Source organism: Odontesthes bonariensis, chromosome 24 (genome assembly GCF_027942865.1).
Source record: "Odontesthes bonariensis isolate fOdoBon6 chromosome 24, fOdoBon6.hap1, whole genome shotgun sequence".
Taxonomy (NCBI): Eukaryota; Metazoa; Chordata; class Actinopteri; order Atheriniformes; family Atherinopsidae; genus Odontesthes; species Odontesthes bonariensis.
Genome location: NC_134529.1, coordinates 7,909,604 through 7,935,515, shown reverse-complemented (window position 1 = coordinate 7,935,515; position 25,912 = coordinate 7,909,604). Strand labels below are relative to the sequence as shown.

The 25,912-nt window shown below is 39.0% G+C and overlaps 1 protein-coding gene across 1 annotated transcript; it reads left to right on the top strand.

Moving 5' to 3' along the window:
• Positions 1-2,992: 2,992 nt before the first annotated feature.
• nudt14 (nudix (nucleoside diphosphate linked moiety X)-type motif 14) lies at positions 2,993-25,643 on the top strand. The gene is made up of 5 exons (XM_075459236.1): positions 2,993-3,144; positions 11,546-11,589; positions 17,306-17,370; positions 17,859-18,153; positions 19,736-25,643. The coding sequence occupies exons 1-5, from the start codon at positions 3,064-3,066 to the stop codon at positions 19,983-19,985; spliced, it is 735 nt and encodes a 244-aa protein (XP_075315351.1). The 5' UTR covers positions 2,993-3,063; the 3' UTR covers positions 19,986-25,643.
• Positions 25,644-25,912: the final 269 nt, after the last annotated feature.

The following is a 25,912-nucleotide window of genomic DNA, read 5'->3' as shown; positions in this document are numbered from 1 at the left end:
AATGTTTCAGTTGCAAGTCAGAAAATCAGTAGGATTTGTTCAGGGACCGGTCCACCTTCTCAAATTGATTGATTGATTTTTTTTATTAATTTAGTCATTTTTTATTATTATTATTATTATTAGTAGTAGTAGTAGTAGTAGTAGTAGTAGCAGTTAGTAGTAGTATTTTTTATTAGAATAGGTATTATTATTGTTGTTGTTAATATACAATCATTGTAAATATTAATAATTTTTTGAGCTACTTGACTAATTTGAATTTCCCCCATTGGGGGATGAATAAAGTATTTTTCTATTCTATTCTATTCTGTTCTATTCTTTCATTCATGATGCAAACTGAAAATGCTGCTTTTTGCTAAAACTTTCTGCACACAATCACTGTAACAATGTGTTCACTGACAGAGGTTTTATAGCTCTGTGTGCAACTGATTAAAAAAAAACAAAAAACTGAAAGAAGTGCTACAAAACAGTTTATGACCGCAGCTTTCATCACTTTTTATGTAGAGATTATGAGGTCAGGACTGGTGAGGTCAATCCGTTCTCATATCAATGTAAGCACATTCTGGCGCTGGCTCAGGAGCATACTGCATTGGTTTGCAACACAAACTATAACCCCAAATCATCATTTCTAAATGGGAGAGCCTAACCAAGGACGATGCAGTCACTGGACGCATCACCACGCTTGTGTGGACGATGGTGGTGAAGTTTTGCACAATTAAATGTATTTATTATGTGTTCTAACGCCGAACCATCATGGTTTCCAAAGCTTAACCAAAAACGTTTAATACATAAGGAATGAGCACAAAGGGAGAGTGAAAGAATCAAATTTAATAATAGAGGAATTGTCCACAAGTCAACACAAAGACAAGAAAAGGAAGTGAAAAACAGCAGTGCCAAATTTAGACTTGAGCACAAGTCCCTGACTTGGGAGCTAGGTGTTTATCCCCCACCTTCTTTCTAATAATCCAGCTCGAAAGAATGACGGTTTCCTGTTTCTGTTTGCTATTTGTGCAACCAGTGTGTCACTTATAGCCACAGGAGGATAGCTGCTGATAGGCATCATTTCCCTGTAAATTGGAAAGTGACAGTAAAGGGGTAACACGTGTGGTAAAAAGCATGAAGGGCTCTCGATAAAGTGTCAGTATGTGACAGATTGGGAATGAGAATGTGTTGGTGAGGTTTCTTCAGTTTTCAAAGTTGCAAATGATGCTTCAGCAGGTGTTCCAGTTGAGTTTTTCCAACTGGGGAATTGTAAGTTCCCACTTCCAAGTTCAAATGAAATTAACCAAAAGACCAGAAGCAGATAGGAATGGCAAAAATGAATCTGTCCAACAGTAACAAAACCGAAAGACCCTTTCCTCTAAAGCTGATTCATTGATATGAATTCCTGTTGACCTACAATAAAGAGAATATCAATATTTTATGTAACAAATGGTTATTGTTCCAAACATGTTGGAGAATTGACCATTTCTCTGAGGATTCAGGTTGTCTCCATGTTGTCTGTCTTATTTCGGACTCAATGATGATGACCTCTGAACGTCTTGTTCTTGCTGCTATCGATCATTTTTCCTGAGTGTGGCTGTTTTTGGAATCTGTTTAAGGTTTGAAGGGGTAAAGTTAAGTTTTGGCCTTGAAGAAATCTCGTTACGTGAGCTCAACAAAGGGTGCAGATTAGCTTCCTCGTACACAAACGCACGTAAACACATCAACACCAGACGTGCTGTTGTCCACAAACAATGCAACAGTCTTCTGGGACTGACGGTTGTGTTACCTTGACTTGACCTGTGAGCTAACCGTCACGCTTTGTGAAAACACCTGAACACAATGGTGAGACGCAGCACCTTCCCATTGTTTTGGTGTTTACCTCTTGGCTGTCATCGTTCTCGGTTAACAGGTACTTTGTAAACATTTTGTGATTGACTTCCTCTGTTTCTAAACTGGCCTGGGACCACTGAGGAATGGATCATTTAATCAAGGCACTTGATTATAGTATTAAGGTTAACTGGTTGTTAAGTCTGAGAGCCTCTGTGTCCTCTCAGTGCAGCCCAATCACTCAAAAGTAGGCTTCTACGGGTTATATAACAAATAGTCTTGGGCTGTTTGAAGGGAACTCAGTGACTGGAGGTGAGAATAAAATATCGTTTTCAAAAGAATAACTTGAATGTTTGTGATGTGGTTGAAGAGCTCTCTAATTTGACTGTTTCTCCCAAAGTATCCCAAACACCATTCATATCTAGGAAATGAGCAAAAGTGTAGAGATGGATTGAGCGTTATACCTGTTTTTTCCACCTGTATCTAGGGGCGAGGATTGGTGTCAGACTTTGAAAAACCCTGGGCTAAGTGAAATCAGATTTGGTTAGGTTATTTTGCCCAATATAACAAAGCTCAAGGCATTTGGGGGCTTCACAATCTGAGCAGCATAAGGTACCCTCTCCTATCACACATTCAGATATAAAGAAACTCCCTTCAGATTTTCCAAATATGGTAATCAAATAGTAGAAATGTAATGTGCAGCGGGTGTATAGACAGAAAACTCCACACAGTATTGGAATGGCTAGTGGTTGGAGTTGATCAGGATTAATTTTAAGGTATCAGTACCAAACTACTATATTTTGCCAATATTTCATGTTCCAATAAGTTGCAAAACATTTTTAACTCAATGTTATGCAGATATTTTGCACGTTTTTTTCCCTGATTTTCAAGATTGTGTAATACTAGATAGCCAATAATTTGGAACATTGAAAAAACATACTAAATTCAAGTTTAATTTAGACACATACACCCTTCTAAAGATAAACAGGCCCAAAGGAAGGGTAACCATTGTTTTAGCCTTTTTAAAGACTTATTTTTAGAATTATTGCCATAGTCTACTTTCTATGTCACTGAAGTCGTTGCTTTCACGTCATTTTTTCTTTTTTCTTTCTTTCTTTAAAAATACTCGAAACAGAATTTAAGCATCCTCGTTCTTATGTCCTCTCCCGGCTTCCGTAGACATTCCTTCACAGTCAGTGTGTGCGGTGACAGACCAGCATCGGTGAGCCCCCAATCCGCCTGCAATTGTAAACTATGGAAGAGATTAATAACATTGAAGTCGTTCCGTGCACAGAGTCCAACTATCTGACACCGTTCCGGGTCCATTATAACCAGGTGAGTTGTCTCTGTGTTATTACGTCTGGTGGAGGCTGTAGGATGCTGTAGGCTAGCCCAACCCCCCATTCATTTTGCAGCTAGCACTCTAACATGAAGGCTAAGCTGACCTTAAACACAGACGTTGACAGCAACAACTGGCAATACTTTAACTCCAGTGAGAAAGCAACTATATTCGTACAGTTTTCTCACAGTGGTTCAATAGTTGCCTCTGTATTTTATGCGAACCTGGGACAGCTATGCTACCAAGCTAACATGCTAACGGTAGCCCTGCTGCAGAGGGTTTTTAACGGATGCTTCTAAGCATCACATTAACGTGAGCACATGCTTTACATTAGTTTAAGGAGCTGTAGGGGACATTGCTCAGCAGTGTAACCTGACAAGGAGGATGTTTTTCTTGAGCGTGTGAATTGTGAAGCAGGTGAGACTTGTTGAGCTCAGCTGTCAAACTGGCTCAGACTGAGTGGAGTATTAAAATCGAAGGTCTTCACTGTTCAGCTTTATGTTGAACTTCGCAACTGTTTGGGCTTTAAAAGTTCAAGTCCTATGAGAATTTTTGAAGTTGTTGTTTTCCAATTTAAAAATTAGGTACAGGGCCATGTCAGTACATTAACACTGCAGGGAGAGACATTATCATAGAGCTCAGGAACTTTTACAAAGTATGCAAAAAATTAACAAAATAATACTAGTCTCTGCTGCTAGTGTGAGCAGACTTGCCAAAAGATCACCAGTGGTATGATTTGGGTCTTAGTTCTCCCCACAGATTTAGCTTCAGACAGAGATTACAATCCGCCTCATCAACGCAAGACCATGTCAAAGCTGAGCTGACATCACTCCACTTTAATAAGTTCAAAACCAGTGCGGTTTGCTCACTGACAAGAATGGTTATAGGTAGCTATGGCTAGAAATACAAGTTGATAACCCGTGACAGTCTAAACAATTGTGAGGTGTTCATAGAAATCTGATTTAGTGAGACAATAAATGGGCAGAAGGGACAATAAACAGTAAATTACCACAGCTTTCAACTCTTTTTGTGAGCGGGGCAGCCATGTTTGATTTCAAGGCAAGGCAAGTTTATTTGTATAGCACAATTCAACAACAAGGTGATTCAAAGTGCTTTCAGGTTAGGTTTGATAAGGTTCCTCTGATTTTAATAGATTAAGGTCTGACTTTGAAGAGCGTTCCAGTGAACATTTTGTCACAAAATTTGGATACTGACTAGTGATGAAGAAATACTGTGGTTACACTGACCCTGAAACTCAGGGACTGCTCCTTGAATAAAGGGTAACCGTTTCTTACTGATGACATCCTTTTTATATCATTGGTACAGCCCAAAAAAAGCTATTTTGTCCATTTCTTTCAGAGAGGCTCAAGAAGCCTCTTCTGTGCATCTGTATCTGGATGGTGCTCTTTAGTCGTGTTGCTGTCAGTGTAATCAGAAAACTCAAGTGCCATCATGTTGAGCGAAGCACAGTTTGTTGTTTGTCCCATTTTGCGTTCACACCTGTGACAGCAGAGGAAGGAGGTTAAGCATGTCAAGAGAATGGTTGACGGGTTAAAAACAGCAGATGGACAACAAAAGAGATGATGTCAGACTCTCTCTGTCCTGTCCTCCCTTTCATCCTCATCGTCTCTCCGTCTCGGCTCAGGAGGGGCTGCTCAGAGACTCCCCACAAAGGCTTTTCAGTCACGCTGAGGTGGCATCTCTTCCACTATCCTTTTATGTTCATCTGTACATCTGCAGCTGAGCTGCTGGTTACTAAGCAAATCTGCTCCCACTTCCAGACGCAAACTCTAAAAGTGGATAATGTCACATGTAAGTGGCTCTCTGCATCATTAGTATTATTGGTGTTTTGTCTGCTCTTCCTCTACAAAGCAGGTGACTGTTCCTCGTTGACTCCGGGAAAACCCTCTTATCTCTGTCGCCTCACGCTGACACCAAATCATAAGATGCTGCTTAGAGCTGGATAATTGCCTTCCATTTATGCATCATAATGATTTGAATTATTCATCTGGAACTATTTATCTTCTATAGCTTTCAGCAGTGGCCCCTTACTTCTTTGGTTTGTGTGAGCTCTGTTACGCTCTCGAAACAGATTTTCTCACATGACCTGTTATTAAACATCATGAACTTGAATTGAAGTAGTTGAATAATTTGTAAATGATTTATGTTTGTTCTTTTGGAGTGAGGATTTGCCTGCACATAATGTAGGGCAGAGCTACATTTTAGTATAATTATTTTATGTTTCAGCATCTTGTTTTGCAAAAATCTGTTGTTTGAATTAAAGGATTAAAAGAAAACTGCGATAGACATGATCACAGCCATTTATTGTAGTTCATGGGTTGAACAGATTTGTCGTAATGATAACCGGTAATCGCAGTACGTTGGATCAAAGATCGGTTTGATGATTTTAAATTTGATTTTGCATATTTTATAGTGACTGAAACTGAAAAAGTATTTTTTTTGTAGGATACAAAGATGAATTCAAGTTTCATATAGTGGTGTTGGAATTTCTAGCATTGATAAATAATTGCTATAATTTTTCATACCACAAATGAAAATAAATGCGAAGGCATGAATTTTTTAAAATATTTTATTAAAGATAATTTTACAAAAGATCGAGGAAAAAGCGATGAGAGGAAGAATGAAGGGATTGATGTCAATACTTTTACCAATATTCGCAACTTATATTTACAAAATATGTATATATATATTTTTTTTTACAGAATAGCTAGGTGTTCAACAACAATTATTCTTTTGATTGTTTTGTAAATGTTTTATTTATCAGTTAGTTGAAACATCTTGGCAAATATTGGATGGATTGTCATGAATTTTTGCCCCAAATCCTTCCTTTGGCTCTACCCTCCTGTTTTACAAAGGTGAGGAGCTTTCTTTTGGGATCAGGGAACAGTGGTCATGTAGCCCTTCAATCAGGGCTTTGGGGACCATTTGGGGTGCCTAAATTCTACAATCTACACATATCAAACATGAAATGTTTTTCTTTGTTTAATCAGTTTAGCTCTGCATGACTTGGAGTCTGTCTGTAGATGTCGAAAATGGTGGGCATTACTGTATCTAACATTAGAACTCATAGGGATGCTTTCGTCTGGCTTTCAGATTTAAACAATTAAAACAATGAATTGATGGTTGAATATATTTCCTAAATAAATGCCTGATTTTAAAGCCTACAGGTATTTAAATTCTTTGTTTTGAGTTATTTTTGCTCTCTATTGATTTCACTAATAGACATAATCTGCACAGAATGGACCCACCCATCAGGTTCTGTAAAGCTGCACTTACTGTACTTTTAACCACGAGTGGTCAGTGAGTTTATGCAGGTGCAGATGCTTTTGTCGCTGTGAAAACATTGTTGACCGTTAGTTCACCGGTTGTAATGTGTGTTGAATGGGTTCTGCTGCCTTTGCTGAGGGTACTGAGGTGAGAGACTGAAGCCAAAACCAGGACAAAAAGCTGGAGAGCATATGTTTAGCATATGAGTGCCATTGTATTTGAGGATGGTAGCTGATTTTCTTCTCCTCCTGCTGCAGCTGCCAGCTCTATGGTGTTGTCATCACAGGAGGTACATGCGTGTGTGTGTGTGTGTGTGTGTGTGTGTGTGTGTGTGATGCTTATTAGACTTTAAGCACCTATAAAACCAGGCCTATACATCCCTCCCTGCAAAAGCCATTCACACAGGATCCTGTCATTTCTAATACCCAAGACCAGAGGGACCACATTCATTTTAATGTCCCATGTAGCCTGCTTCTGCTTCCTTTCCTCTCCGCCGCCGTCTCTCCCCATGAGCTAATCTCTCTGTTCGAATCCGTGTCGGCCATAGTTCTCAATCTCCCCTGGGCCACTAAAGCTATCCCCGCCCCCCCCTCCTCTCAGCAAGTGGCCCGAGTAATGAGGGGAACCCCACCATCTGTGAGTGGTGACACGACACTAGAATAAATGTGTATGTGTGTGGTGACAAATTCATGCAGAGTAGTTTTATCTCATACAGTAGCCTATATGACCGATGGAAATAAACATGTCATCTTTGTACTGTTTTAGATGCTAATTATCGCAAAATTGATGATTACATTTTAAAATGAGTTCTATAGACAAACTAGATCATAACAAGGCCCGATGTGTCCTCATATCTGATTAATAGTACAGGTGTTTTTGACAACATTTATTTAATCCTACGGCTTCTGATGGAAAACTTGATTAATTTCTTTTCTTATTAGCTTCTGTGCGTAGAAAGACTGTCTGGCGAGTTATTTTTATCATCACTGTTTCGTAACTTGAAGAAACATCAACGTGCTGTTGGTCCCATTTACACAGGAGCCACAGCACGCTCTTCCTGTTTGTTCCGTAGAGTCACAATGCTGTTCTCTTGTGCTGGGCTGATCATAAAATCACCTTTTCTTTTGTTCACCTTTGGCTTAAGAAACCTTCACACTGAAAAATGATACTAAGAGTGTATCAATCTGCATGGGCCAGCTGTTCGTTCTAAGGTTGTAATAATAGTAAAAACAGAGGCCAAATGTCAATGGTCTTAAGTCTACAGAATTTTCTGTAGATTTTATTAGCAAAATATCAGTATTTTAAATGGCTGCAACCTGCTATGGATTGCTTTGTAAAGCATCACAAAGATCCAGATGGATACAGTTGATTTTACTTATATTCATTTAGTTTTAATGCTCTCAACTTTTTTTTTTCTAAACATATCAGATGGTAGATTATATTAGATTATATCTATTATGTAGGTTCCTTTCAAACTGGACCCAAAAATCATCTGTTTATCGTCTTCAGTAAAAAAGCGTACTATAAGTATTCAATCCTGGGGCAAATAGTTATGCAGCAGTCACAAGAATATACTCTGTACTTTACAGACTGGGTTTAAAAACAGATGTCATGACAGCATTAGAAAAATGGAGCCTCTCGGGTTATAAACAACGTCAGCAGTGAGGTATTTTAGCTTCACTTTTGAACAATGCGAAGAAGATTTGATGCATCACCCATGTTGCGTTTAGCCTCATCAAACAGCAAAATCACAGTGAAATCAGTGCAACCAACCTCGCAATTTTCTCCAATTGCTTCATCTTTCCTGTAAATTTGACCAATAACTGACGTGCGTAGTGACGCCCTTGAAATTACAGCATTGCTTTCCTGTCATAAATCTAAAGATTGAAATCCAGCAACTGGATTTCCCCTAGTTTCCAGCTGGAAAATAAATATCTTGAAAATATGTATTCTATGTATTTACTGCAACCCAAGTAGAATCTGCTGCAAATACAAGCAGTTTTAGCTGCTGAAAAATGAAGATAAAAAGCCTGCAAAATCCTGGGCACCATCTTTTTTATTGTGTCTGGTTGTCTGTTATTGGTATCGTCCGGATGGTGATGCGGAAAAGTGCTCGGGTTTGACCAAAAGAGGAAAAAACGCACACAACACACACCTTGTACTCACATGGGTACATGATAATGATGAATATGGCATAACTAAGCTTACAGTATTTGTACTGTAGTCATAGCTCATTGTGACATATACTCAGGATTAAATAGCGTAAAATGCTTATGTGTAGAGGATCCCTTGTGCGTATCGCTGTGATAATTTCCTAGTTAAAGTATCCTATAATTTATCTGCACAAGATTACAAGATTGAGTGACAGAAAAAATGTCATGCCACATAACATTACTGAGTAAACACACCTCACTCTTGACAAATGATTTATTACACACACGCCTTTGACTTTCTTTCACTGAGGAAAAAAATGAAAGGGATCGGTCTGGCTTGGGGTTCGTTTTGCGTAAGACACGGACACACTTGTTGGCATGGCAGGATTTGCTGGGGTAATTACACCATTACACTGTCAGAAGCTGAGCCAGAGCATCTGTTTTGACACGATGTCTGTGCTTTAATGGCTTACCTCTGCTCGTCCCCGATCATCGTTTAGTTTTTTACATCCGCCTTGAGTTCATTTTTCATGCTGTAAAAATCCAAAGGCTTTATTCCCTTTAGAAGTCTTGTAATTGCATATTTGTCACATCTAAGCTTATATCCTGTTGCTACAACAGCAGCTTTATTATCTCTGACTCTCTCGGTGCAATTAGCTTGTCATTTCACCTCCACCCCTTTTCTTGGGTGGTACTTTAACTGCACCAGCACACTCCTACACCAGATATGTTGTAGCTGAAATAAGCCTGCTCTGGTAAAGCCGTCTTCCGTGCGTCTGAAAGAGCTTGTGGGTGGAAGGAGGTGTAGCCTAAATTTGAATCAAGGTCATATTTCCTCAGGCGTTGAAAATGTAGGCCAACATTACCCTTTTTCTACAGCATTTAATGTTAGGGAACGGAATATGTGCTAGGATACTGTAGTTAATTCACACATGGGATTAGTTTGTAGTCGTTGCATCCAATATTTATAGTATCGCTGTGGGTCGCAAACATGCACTCTAATAATTGTGTTTTTTAAAAAACTGATTAATTCACTCAAATAGCGGAGGACTGTTGTTTATTGCAAATATTACCAAAAGAATAAGTGGTGGATTTGGTGCTTTACTTTTCCATTTCCTTTGAGGAGACCCTGAGCAGGTACAGTAACCGTGTCTTACAGACGACGACCAATAGTTGGAGCGCGTCTGTTTCATAAATCTTCTTAGAGAACAGGCTTTTTACAAGCGTTACCCGGAGCTTGTTTTTAGGCTCAGGTACACACTGAAAGACTCGTGTTTTGTCAAAGCTGCAGAAACTTGTACATTGGTGGATAAGAACTGAATCTGGTGGAAAGTAATATTAAATGATGCAGTGAACTCCATCTAAATTGCTTTAATACAATTCAGTATCCATAACAGCAAATAGTGGCCTCACTTTGCTTGGTTTAAATGTAAATAACTTGGACTAAACCAGAATATCAGGGATTTTTCCCTTTTTTTTTTTTTTTTTTTCCTCCCTGATTATTTCCTGCAATCAGATCAGCAAACAACCATACAACATATTTCTTGTTTCCTTTGTGCAGGTCGTTCACCACCTTGGCAGTTTGAGCATAATTGAATGGAGCTACAATAGAGACATGAGTTATACATATGCTATGTAACTGATGACTTGTATCACCGTATTTGAAAATGTGAAAACAAATGTATTATAAAAGTCTGCAAGATCAAACTCACAAGGACAAATCTTTTGTCCTGCCTTACATGTCTAACTGAATAGTCTGACCCACTAATCAGATGAATCTAACCGCTGAACCATTGCCAGCTGACCCATCTGGCTGAAACAGTACTGTTCCACATAGTATAAAGTTCAGTTGCAGAAACGGAGCCCCCCCCCCCTGCGTACTCATTGGCCATACAGTGGCAGTGTAAGAGTTTTTTGGGTGTTGTGTGGACTGATTTTTCAACTTGACTTCACCTGTGAGGGTATAGAAAAAGCATGCCTGGTCTGGCTTACAGGCAGGTCCCCACTTCTGCTCCTCATAGTGTGCCTCTTAGAGTTTTAACTACTTTTTTTTTTTTTTTTTTCAATATAAGATCATTTTTTAGGCTCTGTTGGCCTTTTTATTTGGAATGGACAGCGAGAAGAGTAGCAAAGACCATGGAGCACCTGCTAAACCACTTGAGCTATCATGTGCCCCCAATATCAGCTGTTTTTTGATAATATACCCTGTACATTCTAGTGTTCAGTCACTATTTCATGTTGCGGATATGATAGATTGCACCATTAACCTGTAGTAGATTGGTAGATTTTGTTGTACTTGTACTTGTTTTTATACATGCACGTTCACATATGGTGGTAAACGTTACAAAACTTGTGTAAACTTGCGAGTTACATAAGATGGGTCTCCTATCTTCACGCCATATAATTATACTCTTGGAATTTATTGAAGGGAGTGTTCAGCTGCTCCTCCTTTTGAAGAGATGATGTGTCCACAGGGCATCAAAACATTACAACAGTGCATGTCATTTAAGCTGAATGACTGCAGGACATGTTTGAGTATTGAAGCACGAAAAGTAAAGGGAGGATGCGTTACTTGCCACATATTTTTCAAGTTCATATGACTAAAAGCCAACCAAATACAACTAGGAATGGCCACCCTGTTCTATTTAAAGGAACACGACTTCTCCCATCGCACGTTTTTCTTTCTGTTTGCTTTGCCTCTGCAGATGTTTTTGTCAGGTGTGGTTTGTGATAGGACTTTCGTCTGCCTGAGCAAACATCACTCATGGGGCAGTTGCTGCCTTCAGAGCAATCACGTTGAATAAATCTGAAGTTTCGGCATCTTTACTTCAAGCAGTAAAACAAGAGGGGATATGTATACGATACACTGAATGTGGAACAACTATATCTGAAACTGTAAATAGTGCTGCTTTCTCCTTTTTTTTTTTTCTTACCGTTTCTTGTTGTTTCTTCTCAGAATGGCACAAAGAAATCCTGGGACTTCATGCGAACTCATGACAGGTAAAACACTGTTACTTTCCCACTGTTAAACGCATGCAGTGTACACAGATGCAGTAAGATGGTGCAGCTTGCTGGTGAACAGACCAATCCTGAACACACTGATGTAGCCTGAAACAGTCTCGTTGGGCTTGCATAGCCAACAAAAAGCTTCGCTCAGGATATCTGCCAACTGGAAATCTCTGAAACAAGCTTGTTCATGTCTGAAGACATTTTGCAATCTGAGGAGATTTTCTCTAAAGTGTTCGACTCCAGGGATCAGCCACCGAGGATGTATTTGGTGATCTAAGTGCTTGAGCTAGATTTTTATGTATCTACAGTTGTTTTATTTATGTGACATGAAATCTTTGTATTTTCTTTATATTTTTCGATAGCAGCAGACACAAAAAAGTAGTGATTATTATTTGTAAGGGTTAGGGATAAGCCTCTATGATGCTTTGTGAAAGTTGTTTATTTGTAAAGTGATATGTTGAATATGTAAGTCCTTGCTGGCCCATTCTCCCCTGTACTCTTTTTTTTTTTTTTTTTTTTTTTTTTTCTGTCTTTCGGCTATTTTTATACCTTTATGATCCGGTATCTCTTCAGGCGTGTCGTATTCAGAGGATAGTCAAGCTAAAAAGACCTAGTTTTATGGGAAGTGATGACCTCTTTCTCTACATGAAATGAAATGGCCAACAAAGTCTGAGCTTCTGTAAGAGAAATATCACGCATTTGTGCCAAAGCCCCAGTTCCTCTTCTCAGTGTACCAGATTGCCCGGAGGCAAGTCTCAGGTCATTTCAGCCCTTTTTTCTCCACTCATGACCCCAAAGACAGGTTCTTGTTAATAGATAGTACCCCTGAGAGAAAAGCAGTAAACCTGAAACCGGCATTTCCAACTGAAGATTGCCCACAGGAAGATGTAGCTCTTCCCGAGGTGGAAACTCAGCTAAAATGTTACAGCATATGTCCAACCGAGCCAGAATTGTTTTCCATGTTTTGCTAAAGTGTGCAGAGCATTTTTAGTTATTTGGCTGGATTCGTTTTTCCGAACACTACTACATGTTACCTTTCAGAAGAACAAGCAAAACATATAAAAACACAACCTATACAATGTTGTGTAAACTGTGAATTTTTCAAAAAGTTGAATGAAGATTGTTTCTGCTTCATAAAATCTTTTTAGCTCTCACTTAGTGGCTGCTTTGGATGAATTCTTCTGGATAATTAAGTTACTTTTAAACAGTTTTTAACAATTGTTAGCTGATCATTAGCAGCCATTTTATTTTAGTAAGATGTGCCAACCACCTGCGTACTATTTTGACATTTTGAGTTTGTCACATCACAGTAAAAATGATTTATTTAACCCCTAAGCAAACAAATCCCAATCTGGATTATAGAATAAATGTAAACATGTTAGTTGGACTAAATGCAGTTTTAAACTGCATTTGTGACCTTCTCATCTCAAAGCAGTATTTGGTCAAGGCTTTTCAAAAGGAAGTAGAAACAAACACCACATTAACATATTTAAGAGCAGGGAGCGCAACTACATATATCAAACTACATGGCATGTGATTGGATGGACCAGCTCTTACAGAATCCAGTCAGGAGAGGATCCTGACCTGGAAAGGTTTCTGTGTTGTTCTGCATTCTTCCTTCAATAAAGAAGCACGTTCCACTTCTGGTCTAACTGATGCTAACCTCTGCAGTAGCTGAACGCACCAGTAGCTGCTGATTGCTTAGACCTGGGGGAGCAGTTGTTATAAACACTTCTTCATGCATATTTTACTCATGTAAAACACACATTGTAAAGATGATGTAGAACGATGGATTATATAGCACATATCCCAGTTTTATCTGTTTGGACTTGGGCCCAGTGATAATATCTTGAAACCATGAGTTTTCTGCCAGTGGTTACTTTTAGTTGTGTTCTGGATATTTCTGTAAATATCCCAGTTTTCCCGCTGCTCAGACACAATCCCCACCGAGAAAGCTTAAAAGGGAACTCCGGGGCATTTGAAGCGCGTTTCCATTGCTAGAGGTTGTCAAATACTGATAGTAGGACACAGAGAGGTGCAAATCTGCGCTCCCTGTGTGGAGATAGCGCTGTTCGCTCAGCCTGTCATGCGAGGCTAATACGTGGTGGCTAAGGGGCAACTGCTAACCCTTCCACGTAAAACAACAACTTGCACACAGCAGAAACGTCACACCACTTTATAAACCATCCGACAATAAAGTCACAAGCCTTACCATCAAAACCATATGCATGGTTCTCACATTACTGGCATGGGGACGTTACAAAACAACTTTATAAACAGCATGTAACTTACCGGCTGGTTGTAGGCTCGCGCATGTGAAAGCCCAAAAGAGTCAATGGACGATAATCCCATATACAAAACAATTATCTTCTCTAGAAAAACTGCGTTCAAGTATTTAAAACATTACAACAATACATGCCCAGTAATATTGTTGTAATGTTTTAAATACTTGAACGCAGTTTTTCTAGAGAAAATAATTGTTTTGTATATGGGATTATCGTCCATCGACTCTTTTGGGCTTTAACATGCGCGAGCCTACAACCAGCCGGTAAGTTACATGCTGTTTATAAAGTTGTTTTGTAACGTCCCCATGCCAGTAATGTGAGAACCATACATATGGTTTTGATGGTAAGGCTTGTGACTTTATTGTCGGATGGTTTATAAAGTGGTGTGACGTTTCTGCTGTGTGCAAGTTGTTGTTTTACGTGGAAGGGTTAGCGCTTGCCCCTTAGCCACCACGTATTAGCCTCGCATGACACGCTGAGCGAACAGCGCGATCTCCACACAGGGAGCGCAGATTTGCACCTCTCTGTGTCCTACTATCAGTATTTGACAACCTCTAGCAATGGAAACGTGCTTCAAATGCCCCGGAGTTCCCCTTTAACCAAGCATGAAAAGTGCTAGGCATCCGTTTAGCCTTTTTTGGTTGAACCATTAGAGCTTTTTCTTTCACTGGGAAGCAGTTGAACAGTAATGGTGTGTAACAGCACTACAAAACTCAAACCTACCACAAGGGACAGCTCCTTTGCCTCAGGCCTGTGTGTCCCACTTTTAGAGTTGACCTTCCACATTATCTTATCCATATTTATCCATCCTCTTATCCAGACTTCCTCTACAAGACCATTTCCACCCGTTTTTTTCCACAAGTATTTTCACTATTTGATTTCTTTTTATTGCTTTGGTCTTTGGAAGTTGAAGAAAATATGAGCATCATTTGTGGAGAATGGCTGAAATAAAAACACTGGCATGATGGAGTCAGACGTGAAGCTCTAAAGTGTTTCTCTGGGGTTAAATGAAAGTGAAAAAGGCAATTATTTTTCTTTTGCTTTGTTAAATGAAAGCAATGGAAAGGAGCGATTTGAAAAAGGAAGTTTTGAGACTATTTCATTTGGATCGAACACTGTGTAAGCGGCAGCAGAGGCACAGTTGACCTTTTCCTTCACACAGAAACAGGCTTCTGGCGGGGTCAGTTCTGGCCCAAATGTATAAGAAATCCCTTCTGTTTGTGAGTCATGGTTTATTGCAGCTTTGGTTTTATTATCGCAGCTCTGAACTTGGTTCAATTCACCAAGTTGGTTGCTGAGATTTTAGAGGGTGACATTTCTAAAAATAGATCTAGTTAAGCAACAAACAAGAGCAGACACGTTACAGATAAACCCCCAGGTAAAGAAAACAGGCTGTGGATCTACTTTCATGTTAATTTATTAGCTGCTGTAGTGTCATTTCAGAGTTTTTTTATTACTCTAAAATATTTGATTTGTGGTTGCATCTCCACACAAAATGTTAGTTTATCTCGTTTAACTACTGGCTTGTTTAAATTCTGGATGATTCTCTGATCTCTTGTATTTTTGCCTATCAGTGAGCACTTAACTTGTTGAAAACTGTAATATCATATCTAAAAGATGATGCTACCAGTATTTCCACAGCTCGGGCCAAATGTTTAAGCAATAAAACATTGGATATATTGGGTAAAAACAGTGCAGATGGAGAACATTTACAGTGAGTCTAATTAATACAAACCATGTCAGCTAACATTACATATTTAAAAAACGCATAGCTGAAAACTCAACTACAAATGCAGCATTATCAGCTCAGCAGCTAGTCAGTGTAAGAGCAATCTCCTGGTTCCCTTTCACCCTGGGAAAGACAGGGCAGGGCTTCCTGCCGCCTCAGACGCATCCGCTTTCCCAACACGGACCCCAGGCCTCAAGTCTCCACATGCAGCAGCATTCACACTGACATGCCCACAAACACACACCCTCCCAGCAGTGACCCATCTACCGCTCACGCTGACCTTCCTTCTTGTTTTATTTCCCTTTCCTGGTAGTGACTAGTTAAAATCTCAATGATGTGACCTTCTGACCTTTGGATTCTGAATCCTTTTTTTTAGAAAATGGTTAAGTTGGGAAGAGGGTTATTTTCGTAGGATTTTATTTTAGGAAATGTGTAATCCAAAGAGACATTCCATTGCTATGGGATGATGGTTAAGTTAGTAGGTAGCGTATTTGTTTCTTATTTTTATTCAATTCTCACACAGAACAATCAGTTAATTACCGTCTGCCAACAATAAAAAAACAACAGCATCTTCCTCTCACGTTTTTAACTAAAAGATGAATATAGATGCAAGTAAAAATGTTCTTTTTCATCCTCCATAAATCAGATAACACCGACAGTAGTGAGAACATTTATATTCTGGCCATGTTTTTAGGAATATAATTTTTCTCTAAACTTTAGGATAAAGGCAAGAATAAAAACAGGAAAGTTTGAGTGGAGATTTCTGATTCGGAGTGTGAGGAAAAACTGATTTTGGTAATTGATTACTGTTAATATTTGGGTCATAAAATTATATTTATTGAAAAAAGTCTACTTAAAAGTAGAAAACACAACTGGTAGATCTGACCATGAAACCTACAATCATCATTTTTTTACAAGACTAGTCTGAAATTCTATGTTTATATATGAAAATAAGGTGGTTTTAATTAAAATAAAAGGTAGGATTTGCTAAAGATTATTGGACACATACAAAATAGATTAAAATAAACACCTAAATGTGCATATATGTGCATGTTTTAGATGTTTTCTTCCCTCTGCTTTCAAGAAACATGTTTATTTTAAGCAAAATGGCCCAAAATCTCAAAGTTGAAGTGAAATGGTTTGACCTCCAGTGTTTCACCATTAAAGTGTGATTTTAAAAAAACTGTGTGGGTGAGAAGATTGCATATAAAGTCAATAAAAAAATGGAGGATAGAAGCATTTTTTTTTTTAGTGTCTGGCATTGTGAATGGACACTAATGACTTCACCTGGAGCAACAATTGGTCATAGAAAGTTATAAGTTATAAATATATCTGTCTCTTACTTGATTTCAGCTCTCAGTTGTACTTTACCACAAACCAAGCTAGGGCTAAAACTAAGTGCACACGGCCATGTTTTGGGCGTTTTCCACAGCAGGTACGAGGCTGCAGCAGCAGTTATCTCACTCATTTTGCTAATTTAGAAGTCTGTATTTGTTCAGGTAACTCACTCCCTTCGATATGCTGCTAAAACACTCCAGTGGCCCAACTCGCCAGAGTAAAACAAGGAGAACATTTGTTTTACGTTTGGTCTGAATACAGCGTCCCAGTCTTCATGGAGGTTAACCCCACACAGAAATGTATGTTAATGTAATAGTGAAGTCCTGATTTAGTCTTTTTTCTCTCCTTTCTGCAGCGTATCGGTGCTGATCTTCAACACCTCCTCACACTGTTTTGTCCTCGTTAAGCAGTTCCGTCCAGGTAGGTTTTTTTTCTTCTTTTTTTTCTCTCTGTTCACAAAGCAGCAGACCAGCGGGTCTACAATACAGTTTAGTCATCTTATTTTTGTCACCAATCTAGATCTTGATTGTTGTACATCCTGTGGGCACTTTCACTGGGGGAAAAGACAAAAAAACAAAAAATAGCACATTGCGAACCCTGTTTATTCAACTGGATTGTTACAACAATGTCAGAAATAGAACGCAAGAGGCCCCATTACAAAGCAGCCTAACCTCCTTTGTTGGAAGTCACCGGGGGCTTTTTTAAACTGCAGTGTGCTAAATTCAAGGAAGTCTGGGCATTGATACATTTTTCCGGCCTTCACTTGTCGATGGTGGGGGGGGGCTCTAAAAGCTTTTTAACATGGAGTTCATTGTGGAAAAGAAAATCTTCAATAATAATTGTTACAAATCTTTGTATGTTTATGCAGGCACATCAGCATTTTTCACGTTTCTCTTTCCCACCTCCAGCTGTATACATGTGTGAGTGGGAAAAGGCCAAGACGCAGCCGCCCAAGGCTGCTGAGAAGACCGAAGAGGGCGCCGCCGAAGCTGCAGCGCCCGAGTCTCAAGAGAGCCAGTCGGCCTCAGAGGGCGAGAGCTCTTCTCAGTGGCCCCCTGCCTCAGCAGGGGTCACCTACGAGCTCTGTGCCGGCTTGGTGGACAAACCTAACCTCCCTTTGGAGGAGATCGCCCGGCAGGAGGTGCTGGAGGAGTGTGGCTATGATGTGCCAGCTTCCAAACTGAAGAGGATCACTTCCTACAGGTTTGTTGTTCTATACAGGAAGTCTGTTCAACTTTACTGAAATAATATATCCAGTGGAAGATTCCGGTTGGGGACTCTTACTCACGGTTCCTGCCTCTTAACTCCTAACACAGAAATGTATTTATCTTTCTTTAAACGGTCCATCACCACAGTATATCACCACTGCTGTGTGCATTTAGCCTGTTGGTACCTAAACCCCCGAAGAGTCGTAATGACCAATCACATTTGAGCAGGTTCTGGATGCATGCAGGTAAATATTGAATAAAGCATACAAAAAGATGGTATAATTGGACTGAAATACAGTTCCAAAACAGTAAGCTGCTGTTTTATGAAAAATAAGACTTTGATACGTTTTTGTAAATATATCTGTCTTCATACATTGGTTGGTGCACACAACAGGATGTCTTGGCCTCGCCATCTATTATACATAATCCAGATATAAGCTGAAGGCCTTGAAACTTTGGCCCTAGTGACTAAATAAGCAGATTATAGCTGGTTGGGTACAAGGTGAGTAATTCAGCTCTTTAGGCTATAAAGGTACATTTCTCCTATCTGAGTATCAGTTTAGTTAAACTTTCTGAGAAACTACACAGTTTCACCAGAGAGAAGAAAAACCGTATAACAAGACTGAATAATATACACTATTCTAAAGTCAGAGGTTGACAACTTTTGGGGGGGGACTCCAGAAATTCTAAACTGAAAGTGCTCAAGTTGTGGAAGTGAGATGGAAGGAAGCATCAGGCAAACCATCCATCTTTGGCAACATGTCATTAAGTGCCTGGAGCTTGAGCAGAGCAGTTAAAAGAGCCAGGAAGCAAACAGACCCACATCAGAAAGCAGCAGCTGGACAGCCGTGACTGAACGCTCTCATAAGTATGTTTATGATTTGACTGGGACACCTCCTCCAGCTTTGGTGGTGTTGTCTATGACCGTTGTTATGTGGGGGCTGCTTCCACTCAATGAACAGGTATCATCTTAACCCACATAACCCCTATGAGAGGGTGTTTTTGGCAGAAGCACGCCATGTAGCAAAGCACTGTACCAATAGCAGATAACCTGAGGGTAAGACTGGCTGCAGCAGAGAAAAGACCTTTTGTCTCTTAAAGGTCCTCTTCCTGTTCTGCTCCGCTTGCAGCTGTTTAAGTGGGAAAAAAATGGTGAATTATTGCTGTTCAATACAATACAGTAGCCAGACCAAATGCAACATTTGTTTAATGCAGATTTATTTTCATAAAGAAAGACCATGCTGCATTAAACATGAGGAATTTAGGACGATTCAGAAAAAGTCTCCTCTTTGGGACAGAATTAATTCCAATGGTGTGGATTTTCAGCTTGTTAACTTTGCAGATCTTTAATGTGCACTAAAAGCTAAGTAAGACACTTGGGGGGAAAAAGAAACCATCCTAAAAAGTTTTTATGGCCAACCCTGCCACCTGTGGCTAACAATAGCTACTTTTCTAAAATATTTTACCATTTTTGATCCCACTAAGATGGTTCAAAAGGTCATGTAAAACCAAGAACCTCTCATTTTTTAAAAATGAATTGCAAACACAGTTCTCCATTGACTTTTTCTCCCGCACAGGTCAGGCGTGGGCGTAACGGGTGCAAAGCAGACCATGTTTTACGCCGAGGTGTCTGATGAAAACTGCGTGGGCGCAGGCGGAGGTGAGCCCCGCGAGGGAGAGCTCATTGAGGTGGTCAAAGTCCCGCTGCACGAGGCCATGACGTTTGCCTACGACGAACGTATACCCAAAACCATGGGCGTCATTTTTAGTTTCATCTGGTTCCATAATAACATGTCTCCCAAGTACAAGATCTCCACCAACGTGTAACTAGTTTTCACTAACCGCTCTTTCTATCATTTATTGCAAATTAAATCAAACACTGGCCCAGCACAACCACTTTTCTCCTTATGGCTCGTCATCCTGTATTGCCTTTTTGCTGATTGGTACATGATGAAGGGAGGGGCCCTTGTCTTGTTGCCAGGTGGTTTCTTTGAGTTTGTCTTAGTCACTTTTTATTTGGATTTATTGTATTTTAGTCATTTTCCTAAAAACAAATTGCCATAGCTGGTTGTCACTGGCACTTCCCCCCTCCTCATTCTTTTTTTTTATACACCTGTCATTTCATTTCATTTACTGTGCCATCTTTTATAAATGGCTGCATATCACTGATCTCATTTGCCTGCCCTTAATTAAAGGAACGCTCCACTGCTTTTAATGTAGGTCTTGAATGTGATCTGCCTGATATTGGCCATCTGAAAAACATTTCCCTTTTAGTCCTACAACACTGAATAATCAAACTCTTTATTTGATGCCATGTTCGTGTTACAAAGAAGTTTTCAAACTTCTTAGCATCTGAAAAATTCTGTGCAAGAATTTACCTGCGTGACAAAGTGTGCAACAGCACAGGCAGAACAGCTACTTTTTACATTCAGCACCCATTAAAAAACCAAGATGAGGTACAAAAGCAGCAAAAACAGTGGAGTGTTCCTTTTTATATATGACCCAGTAATGCAAAAACGATGCTAGTCAATTGTGGGGCCTTGTAACGATCGAGGCATTCAGGCATGCCTCATGTTAGTTCTCTGATCCACAGCCTTTAAGCAATATCTAGTATTGTACCCCTGGCCAAAACAATCATTCAGTTTGAAATCGTTCAGAGTCAAACCAGCCGACATGTGATAAACTTTCTTTCACTTCACATAAAAATCATAGACCTACCTCTGCACCGAGGGCCCAATTGTTTGTTATCGGTGTGAAATGGTACCGAAGCACAATCCTAATTCGAAGCGTTCTGTACAATAACACTTGAATCCACTTCAGATGACATCTTCACAAAAAGCTGCAATTTGTCCTCGTTTGTTTTCCAAAACTATCTGATAGGATAATGAGTTTTATTTATCTATTTATTTATTTTTAGAGATTTGTTGGAGTTGCATGTCAGAGACACATCGACCTAGGTTCAGGAGCATGTTTAAAAGGAAAGTGCTAAATCTGAAAGGTCATCACTGATTTTATTAAACCTTGAACTGTCATTAACAGATCTAACATCACAAATTAAACATCAACTGTACCTTTAGAAATCTCAGGTCCAAATAGGCGAAGGATGGAAGGATCTCTGGATGTGACAATGGCCAGCATCTTATCACTTTAAAATGTTAGATTTTAAAATCAGCTAGAGCTTAAGTACCTACAGACAAGAAAATTCCCTCTATTGTGTTAGTGTTTTTCTTCATTGAAAAAGGGCTGGTACCTCATTTATCATTTGATATGTCAAAAGAGAGAATCTCCAACACTGAATTTTAGTAAAAAAATAAATAAATAGCCTTATTAACACATATCATATTGTAACCATACTACAGCCTGATATAGAACAACTACATCTGCAGATTCTGCGGCAGGCAGTGATTTTATTCTCTTAGTGCACGGTCTGAAAGGTGGGAAATATGTGTGTAACAGCTGAGTTGTTCTGAAATGAGCTGCCTGCATAGTGTGGTGGTATTTTGTTGGCCACAAGAATGCCATAAAAAAAAGAGATGTATGCTAGTACAGATAAGAGGCTATTATTTGTAGGAGTTTCAAATGCAATAAAAACACCATAATCAAATGAAACGGTGTCGAAGTAAATCACGAATTATGTTATTCCAATAAACAAAATCCTCGATCCTAATCATATCATTTTATAGTTGAAACGCTGAGTAATATAAAGAAAAACGGTATGCAGTGATTCACAATTTATTTCAGTTCTCTCAAAAGCAGCAGTCAAATGTTGAAACTACATTTTTTTATTTTAGAACATAGGGTTGTGCATTTAGTCACATTTTCCTTAGCAACACAAAGCTAAACTGAATGCCGTGTGTTTTAGGATTATATAAAGAGGTGTCTGATGTTGAGCCCGTCTTTATTGATATAAATACATCCTCCAAAATGATCATACTTCTGAGTCAACACCTCTTTACAAAAGCAGAACAATATAAGTACTTAAAGAGAGGATTTGTTGCAGGACTGTCGCATTAAGCTGCATTAGTGTCGGATGGATGGACCATTCTCACACTGTGATGCAGGTTATTTTCTCCTGTGTGAAGGAATACTGGGCAGGATTAGTTTTGTTTTTAAGGTGTGAAGAACAGCTGACAATCAAATGTTGACATTTTTCTCCTTTTTTTTTTTTTTGGCCATAAAACCCTGAGTTCTGTGATCTTTTTCTTTCATTAGTTCATGAGATGTGCATCCTTCTCACTTTTGTACCCCACAGCAGTTCTCCCAAAAGATTTTCAGGCATCACGACGCGTTCTCTGGTGCCGCCTCGAGTCTTATTACCTGCACAAATAAGCCAGTAAAGATTATTTATGGTAAACCAAACTAAATGTGTTTGGGTTCACTCACACGGTCAAATATTTTTGGAGTAATTTCTCCCCAAACTGCATGGGAATATATGCATATATGCTTAACCTTTGAGCCATACTCATCTCCACCTTCTCACTGAGCTTCTTTGTCACAAAATGTTTTGCTTAAACTGCTTAAAGGATTTATTTATTTATTTTTAATGCAGATTTGCAGAATAGACTGATATTTTCTCAGGATTAAAGAAGCACCTAAACCCTATAGATAATAGATTTGGATGTCAACTTTTGAGTGCACACTGCACAAATGGTGGAATTAAATCTGCATTTTAAACGAGAACTCTGGAAAAAATGTCTTAAGCACCTTTGGAAAACCTCCCGGGGACTTGTAGGGGGGGAATATGGCTGTTGTAGAACTTTTTTTTTTCAGAACTATTATTTAACTTTACCTTCCTTACCTCACCTGATCCTCGTTAGCTCACTCACTCGAGCACCCCTTCTCTTTCACTCAAAGATTTCCAATGGTGCTCACAGCTTTCTGTGGTCTTCTTCTTGTCTAATATTGCAGAAAACAGCGGAAATTGCCACTTTTGTTTTGTTTTTGGAAAATTCTTTGTTGCTCCAAATTGAAGCCATTGAAGTTAACCGTAAGCCTTTATATTAAGTTTTTATTTTTATTTTTATTTTTAAAAGAATGATGTATTTGCAGTAAAAATTCAGTTCGCCTCGGATTTAGCTCACCATAGACATGACGAACTAAAGCCATTTAAAACTTTAAGGCCAGTCTGTAACTTTATATGCATGTCAAATGTGGAGACCTGACTTCTCTTTTGAGCCAAATGTTGGCAAAATTTTCCATAACCAGACACCAAACTACACGGGTGCATATTTCTCTGTACCTTCTCCTTCAACTGTTTGGTCGGCAGCCAAGGGCGTTCAGTCACCATCACTGAGGACGTGCAGTAGCATTATGATTGACTCACGTTGAAAATAAAAGTGCCATCCATCAAAGTAAATGCCAGCTGCACGTAGGAAGGCACGAGTCTAACGTGCTGTGACTTAAAGTCGATTGTTGGAGGGAATTTGGTTGCCAAAAGAAACACAATTACCGTGGTCGAACTTCAAGTTCACCCGGTTCAGCCGGCTTCTCTATGAAGGAAATGTAACGTTACGTTAGGCCTGTGTTTTAGTTCAGCCCATGGAGTCAAAACTTACAGGTTTATATCTCTCTTACCACTTTTTTTTTTTTTTTTTTTTTTACTCAACTTTCTTAATGGATTTTTATAAGCGAACCAAATGGTTGGCTGCGTTTTTACGTTTTTAAAATGTCTTAATTTGTTTTATGTCAAATGTCTGTGACAAATACAAAATTTATGAGTGTCCAAAAAAACTACTTTTGACTCTTTGAAAGTAATCTGGTTGACTAGCGTTTGTCGGGAGCTCTTCAAGGAAAAGGCAGCAGCTGACTAACTTAGCTCAGTTTCATGAAATCTTGTGTCTTGTTCGCAAATGTGCACAAAAGAATGATTTGGTCAAAATAGCAGCTTTTTGCAAGGGGTGTTTTATTTATTTATTTTTTTCTACTGGCTGGGAGCAGATACTGTCTGAAGTCTGCTCTGGTTGCGTGGTAACTGGTCCAAGAAATAGTAAACCAGATCCCCCCCTCTGTAAAGATGGGAAATGTTTTCACGTGGCTTTTTTTTTTTTTTGCGTATGTGTAGTTTAAAGCGACAGGATATCATGAGCGGAGCTGCAAATTTGAGTTGTTGGCTTTAACTGCTTGCTAACAGCTGACTGTAGTTTCACATTCACTTTTGAGACACCTTTAACACTGTCTAAAATCCTCTCATTTCCTCCAGCACATTTCCTAAAACGTCCTTTTTAAGTCTACCAGTTCAACAAGTCTAACGTTTCCCTCTGTGACAAAGGTTAATGCACTTTTGACAGTTTAGATTGACGTTGCAGACTGAGCCACCAGTAAGCCATATTTATGCTACATAAATGACAGTACGGCTAATAATTAAGGTAAATAAACGGACGCTGAATTATTTCTTGCCTATGCTGGATTCAAACCATTATCCCAGCAGTTCTACCTCCATCACTCAGGCACACGACATGTTTTGTGTCTGCTTGCTTCGAAGGCATTGTGGATGTGTCAGATTCTCAGCAACATACCTGAAATTTCAGCACTCAACGGTTCTCTGTGACAGAAAACTTAATTCATCAGTCCCAGGATTTTTATAGATGTACCCCCCATGGCTATGCTGTAGTTGCTTCTTCAACTGTGTTGGTTTTTGTTTTCTTTTGTTCATGGTTTGTGCACTGTTTGACAATTTTCTTAGTGTGTTTTATGATCTGGGCAACAGTTCAAGGAGGAAATGTTTTTGAAGGTGCTATGTGTAGTGTTCTCTAACTGCAGAAAGAGTATTGCTGTTAGATTACAACTTGGATGTCACTTTTCAGACATTAAAAGTTCAGTGTTTCTTGTTTTGCTCACGAATCCCGAAAAAAAAAAAAAAAAAAAAAAAAAAAAAAAGGCGTTTTGATTTTTGGACAAAGTCTGCAAATTCGGTCACTTTTGCTTCTTTATTAGCAGATTAGCAGGTTTATTAGCAGGTGACATATTAAGAAGCAGCAAGGAAAAAATAATGCATATTCTGCTATAAAGTGGCTCATAGTGACTAGACATTGTAGCACATGTTAAGCTACTCGGTAGTGTAACGTTCTGTGAAAATCCTACACACAATACCTTTAAGTTAAAGAAACAGTTGGAGTTTTTCTCAAGGTAAAGACATTAGTCCAAAAGTGATTTTTTTTTTTTCTTCTTTTCTTTTTCTTTTTTGGTGTCTCACTGAAATTGTGTTTTTAAGAAATATTTTCTGAAAAAAGTACAAACACGAACACTGCAGATTTACAACTTTATCACGTACTTTATGCTTTATCAGAAGTGTGTACTCATTGTGGGCAGTGTTTTTTAGTAATGTTTGAGTTTTATTCATTTATGACCTAAATGTCGAAACATTTAACTTTCAAAACAAAACACTTGGTACATACATACAGTATATATTTAAATATGATACTTTGCATGTGCGCTAATTGTGTTAAACTGCATTAAGTTCAAATAAAACGTGTTTGATGCCCATAATGTCCCATTGTCTAGTGATTTTGTTTCCTCTGAAGATTAGGCTAAGGGAAGTCTTACAGTTTTGAGACACCTGGAAAAAGATTATGGATATAGGTTTATTAGTTAATATGATGGAGGGTTTCATTTTAAATTGAATGAGGAAGAGTCACATTTCATATCCTTTTCCCTGCTGCACATTGCAGCATTGGGTCTTCATCAGTGAGTTGTCTCATTTTCTTCTCCACATCTGGAAAAGACTCCTAAGAGGTTTCTGTGGGTGCAGATCAGGG

Bases quoted from the DNA above. Each gene is read 5' to 3' on its own strand.
- nudt14 (XM_075459236.1), top strand. From the start codon at position 3,064: ATGGAAGAGATTAATAACATTGAAGTCGTTCCGTGCACAGAGTCCAAC. The intron at 3,145-11,545 runs GTGAGTTGTCTC...GTTTCTTCTCAG, and splicing joins TCCGGGTCCATTATAACCAG to AATGGCACAAAGAAATCCTG. The intron at 17,371-17,858 runs GTAGGTTTTTTT...TCCCACCTCCAG, and splicing joins CGTTAAGCAGTTCCGTCCAG to CTGTATACATGTGTGAGTGG.